Consider the following 5,365-nt stretch of genomic DNA (forward strand, 5'->3'; position numbering starts at 1 on the left):
TATATTTGACTGAGTTTATTCCAACTGCCTCTGCCAATTTTTTCAACTACGAATCAATGGGGTGAGGTTTCTAAGCACAAGGGCCACTGCAGAGACACAGAAATACGCAATAAACTGAGCAGCATGGGAAATGTGTGTGTGTGTGTGTGTGTGTGTGTGTGTGTGTGCGCTTGTTGTGTAGAGCCATGAGGGCATTTCCTATGTAGTTTAATGGACTCCATTTGGGGTGAAAGGAGTTATTTGCCTAATGAAATCTCCCGCTCACAGTCCAGCTCCCAGACAGATTCTGCAGCATGGTCGCCATCTGCGGAAGTCTGAGAGATTTGGCGCATTCGATCTAAAGGGCCCTCCTCCTCCTCCTCATTGTCCATCTCGCTGACCCTGGGGGTCACCGCATTGGGGATCATGTGGACGTAGGCAGCTGCGATCTCCTTGTGGAAGACGGTGTCTTGGTTGTATGAGACAAGCTCATTGCTGATGTTCACTGTCTCCACCGGGGTGCAGGGGCAGAGATGGCTGCACCCCAGCAGCTGGGCAAACACCTTCTGGAAGTCAGCGTTGAAGGCATAGATGACAGGGTTGAGAGAGGAGTTGGCCCAGCCCAACTAGATGAAGACGTGGAAGGTCATCTGGCTGACGCACGGGAAGCCGGCCCGCGGGCCCTCAGGGTGTCTGCTGCAGAAAGGAACCACACAGTTAAGGATGAAGAAGGGCAGCCAGCAGCAGCACACGAAGACCCCCATGATCACCGACAGGGTCTTGAGGACCTTGGTCTCCTTCCTGATGGAAGCTGGCAGGCTGGTGTCAGGCGCACAGACAGCGCATCTGCGACAGCTCTGCACATGCCCCACAGCCCTCTCCAGTGACAAAATCCCATGGATCTGCGCCTGGGCAATGCAGTAGATGCGCGTGTAGGTCACGATCACGAGGGCCACCGGATGTAGAAGCTGATGGGAGAGGAGGAGATGGCGTAAGTGCCGTTCAGGCTGGAGTCACAGTTCTCCGCCCTCACCTCCAGCTTCCCGGCTTCCTCCCAGGGCGTCCCGTTGGCCAAGCTGGATGGCAGGTCCACCCCACCCCAGGAGCCTGAGTTGTCCCTGTGCCAGTTGAGCTGGACTGGAATGGAGATGAGGATGGACAAAGTCCAAGCCAGGCCGACCATGACCAAGGCAACACGCTGGGTCATCTTGCGCTCGTAGCAGAAGGGCCTGGAGATGGCCCAGTAGCGGTCCACGCTGATGATGCACAGGTTCAGGATGGAGGCAGTGGAGCACATGATGTCGAAGGCCACCCAAACGTCGCAAAATGCCCCAAAGGGCCAGTAAGCTGCCACCTCGGTGACCGCCTTCCAGGGCATGACCAGCAGCGCCACGAAGAGGTGGGACACGGCCAGAGACACGATGAAGATATTGGTCATCTTGGCTCGCAGGTGGCGGCTGCGCACAATGGCCGCGCACACCAGCACGTTGCCCAGCAGGGTCCAGATGATGAGCAGGGTCAGGAGGCTGGCGGTGACCACCTGTGCGGACCCCAGCGGCAGCGCCCCCGCCGATCCCACCATGGCGTCCCCCTGCGCCGGCTGCTGCAGCCCCAACCGTCCCAGGGACGCGGTGCCGTTGCACTCCGGCGGCAGCATGTCGGGCTCGGCTGCAGGGCCGGGCTGCGCGACGTCCCAACTTCAGACTTGCGCCCCCGGGCGGCCCCATCCGGCACCCCAGGGGTGCGCCCCCCTTAGCCAGGGGACCCTGGAGCCCAGGGGGCGCTCACCGTGCTCTACGCGGGTCCCTGGAGAGCGAGGGGACTCCTCTTGCCTCCTCAAGAGCCTCCCGGCCCATGGCCGCGTTGCACCCCTCGAGTCCCGGCGCTGGGGACAGGAGGCGGCTGGTGCCCCTGGGAGGCCAGGACTGTTCCCGGAAACCAAAGCGTCCCAGGTAGCGGCTGTGTCTGGTTCGCAGCTGGAGAAGGGGAGAGTGCGCCGCCACCGAGGGGGCGGGGGCGGGAGCGGCGGGCCAGCACTGCCCAGCTGTCCCTCGCCCTCCGGTCTGGCGTCCCGCCCGCCTAGTCCTGAGCGAACCTTCAGGTCTGAGAGGCGCCCTAGGGCCAGACCCTAGCCCGGGACCGGGAAAATTCGCCCTGAGAGGAGGAAAAGGTGCTTGGCCCAGCCCTGGAGCCTTAAACCTGGCCGCGTTTGGGGAAGGAAGAGGAGGGGTAGGGATGGGGAAGAGCACCGGCTAGGGGAAAAAGCCCTCGTAGGCTGCAGACGCTGCCTTGGATTCCCCAGAGACCGGAGTCCCTGTCCCGACTTTATTCCTGGCTGCGAGACCTTGCGCGCCCTACGTAACTTTCCCGGGTCTTGGTTTCCCAGCCTCTGCATGGGATAATGATTCCTTCTCCTCTGGGCGATACTGGGATTCCGAGAAGCCATCTAGGAAGAGGCGCGCAGTAGACAGTGCCTCCCCCCCACGCCTTACCCGTCCTCCCAAGCCCTTCCCTCATCCCATCCCGACACTGGGGCTTAACTTGACCTCCAAGCAGACTGTCCTTTTCCCCACCACAACCCTCGATTCTTGTGCGATTTTTCCTTTGGGGAATAATTTTGGATGAACCCAGAAGACAAGGGGGGATGAAGAGAGCCCCCCAGAGAGCTGGAAGCCTCCTCCTTGCAGGGCACTTTCACGGTCTCTTTTGTAACCTTCCAAGGGGTGGATAAATAAATATCTCAGTGTTTAACAGAAGAGGAAACTGAAACTTGAATGGGTGGCCCAAAGCCCAAACCAGGAAAAAGAAAAAGAAAACTAATGATGGAAAACAGTGGAGACGGAGAACAGTGTTCCAGCTCCTAGCGCACTTCGCCAGCCACACGTGGAATTCGCCACATTCCAGTCCCTCTGCTGCTGTTAAGCTCAGCTGAAGGCACCTGGGAGAGAAATTGATGAGACAGGAGCAGGTCACAGGCTCCATCTGCAACCTACTGGCCCAGACACCTGCAGTATGGTGAGGTCTAGAAACAGGGACTGGACTTTCTCATCCCCTCCCTACTCTCTCTCTCCTCCTAACCCCCCCTGCACCCTCCACCCTGGCCCCACCTGTCACCTGGACCAACACCTGCAAGTGTCCCAGCTTCCGAGACAGGCTGCTCAGTCTTAAACAGCCCCTCTCCCCCTTCAGTGCTTTCTGCTTCTGGAGATGGCAAGACCATCTGCCCAGGTGCCTACACCTGAAACCAGAGAGTAATACCTCCTGTCTCTCTTTTCTCACTGCTGATATCCCTGTCCTGGACTGTATCTTCTCCAACCTGGTGGAACTATCCTAACCAACCCGCTCTGCCCTGATCCTCTCTCCTCCCTACACTCAACAGGAGGCAGAGTGGTCTCTCTTAAATGTGACTATGATCATGTCTCACACACACACACACACACACACACCCCAGCTGAAACCCCCCAGTAGTTCCCCGTGAGCCCTGATCCTTGGCCAGGCATGCAAGGTATTTTAATCATCTCGCCCTTGCCTTTGCCCACAGTTCTGCGGCTCCTGCCACCCTCCACCTATAGCCCAGATTCAAGCTACCGCCACTATTGCCAGAAAAAACACTTGTTGTAATTCCCCAAACAGGTCACATGATAATTCCTCTACCTGGAATGACCTTCGTGCCACCCTCCCCTTGTGGAGAACACCAACTCATGATGTCAGAAAAGAGCTTGGATTTTTGGAGACAGGGATTTGAAGTCCAGTTGTTCACTTCATTCTTTCATTCAGCGAGTATTCGTCAAGCACCTACTATGTCTCAGATGTTGTTTTACTCACTGGAAATACAACAGTGTGCATCTGTGTGTGTGTGTGTGTGTGTGTGTGTCCCTTCCCTCTAAGAACTTGCAGTTTAATGTTAGAGATAGATGTTAGCCCTTTAACCATCCAGAGAAATGTACAAGCACGACTGTGACAGGTGCCGTGAAGGAATACACAGCCTCATAAAAGTGTGCAATGGAGGGCTTGGCCAAGACAAGGTGTTTGGCAGAGGCTGTGTGGGGGAAGTTTCTCTTTGGGTTGAAATGACAGGGAAGTGGGCAAATGGGAAGACAGAGGGAAGGATAGTATGGCAGCAAGAACAGGAACTTACTAGCTGTGGGATCTTGGGCAAGTTACTTGAGCTGTCCAAGCTTCAATGTCCTCCTCTGGAAAACGGATGAATAATAGTAGTTTAAAAAATAAGTGTAATGAAGCCAAAATAATTAATGCCTGAGTGTTCTGAGCCTCTCTTCTTCCTCGGGCTGCACATGTGTGGTTCCTTGCCCCGGCTGCTCTCCAAGGACAAGTCTCCCCTGGCTTTTGTGCTGGAGAGTCACAGAGTGGGTACATTATTGGACCCCGGGGGAGAAAGAAATGGCCCCAGGAGGAAGAGATTGTGTTTGTCTTCACAGTTAGGAGCAGAGGGAGTGAAGCGGGGAGAGGGGCTGCAAGGTGGGGCGGAGCTTCCCGGGAAATAGAGTGTGAAAGAGGGAGGGAGCAGAAAGGAGACGATGACGGCAGTGTTGGAGAGGGATTCCCGTTGCCTTCACAGAGCTTAAGAAACGCAACTAAAGACTTTGAATTTGGAAATTTCCTTTCGCTGTTGAACACAGCACTGCTTGGAGACTGAGCCACGAGGATCATGGCTCTGTAAATTCTAAAGAGCACTGAATAATGTTAGAGCCTTTCCCTCCTTTGGGCTGTAACTCAATCACCTCTCCTCACAGCCTTCTTCACTATTCTGGATGACACAGGTGTCCTGTGCTCCAGGAGCACCCTGGGCTGTCTTCTGTTGCAGCCACTGTGACACTGCATTGTCCCATCCACTCACCTGACCACCTAACCCTCTAGACTCTCAGCTTCTTGAATCAAGAACGTACATCTTATTCATGTGCGAATGCCCCAAGCCAACGCAATGAGTGGGTGCTTGACAGTCTTATTGGTGATGAGGGGATTCTGTGCCCAGCACTGTGAAATCAGTGGGCAGATGATCCAGCCAACCAAGAAAGGTGCACACACTCACCACACAGCTCTACACTAGTTTTCAGATGCTCCTGTCCTCAAACTCCATCCATCCATTCACTCGTTCAACAAGCAAGCACCGAGGGGGCAGAGGCAAGGGCATACAAGGTGTAGAGGTCACAGCAAGGGTAGGTTTGTACAATGATTATGAAACACTTCCAGCAAAGGATGGTAAAATATATCAATAGAGGGCTTTCTTTTTCTAATTTAGCACAAAATTGCCATTCAAGCAGGGGGCTCAGCTGTGACTGTCTCCCAGACCCTGTTCTAGGCCTTGGGGATATGAGGAGAATCAAAAATATATGATATATTCCTTGTCTTTCTCGGGCTTATATTC

General features: G+C 55.0%; 1 protein-coding gene across 1 annotated transcript; it reads right to left on the reverse strand.

The window, feature by feature from the left end:
- Positions 1-207: 207 nt before the first annotated feature.
- Positions 208-1,707, reverse strand: LOC105825144 (D(1B) dopamine receptor-like). The gene is given in 3 exon segments (XM_012662836.1): positions 208-245; positions 248-940; positions 943-1,707. Coding segments are annotated over 3 exon segments (1,425 nt in total). The 5' UTR covers positions 1,637-1,707.
- Positions 1,708-5,365: the final 3,658 nt, after the last annotated feature.

This window comes from Propithecus coquereli, unplaced genomic scaffold, assembly GCF_000956105.1.
Source record: "Propithecus coquereli isolate 6110/MARCELLA unplaced genomic scaffold, Pcoq_1.0 Scaffold785, whole genome shotgun sequence".
Taxonomy (NCBI): Eukaryota; Metazoa; Chordata; class Mammalia; order Primates; family Indriidae; genus Propithecus; species Propithecus coquereli.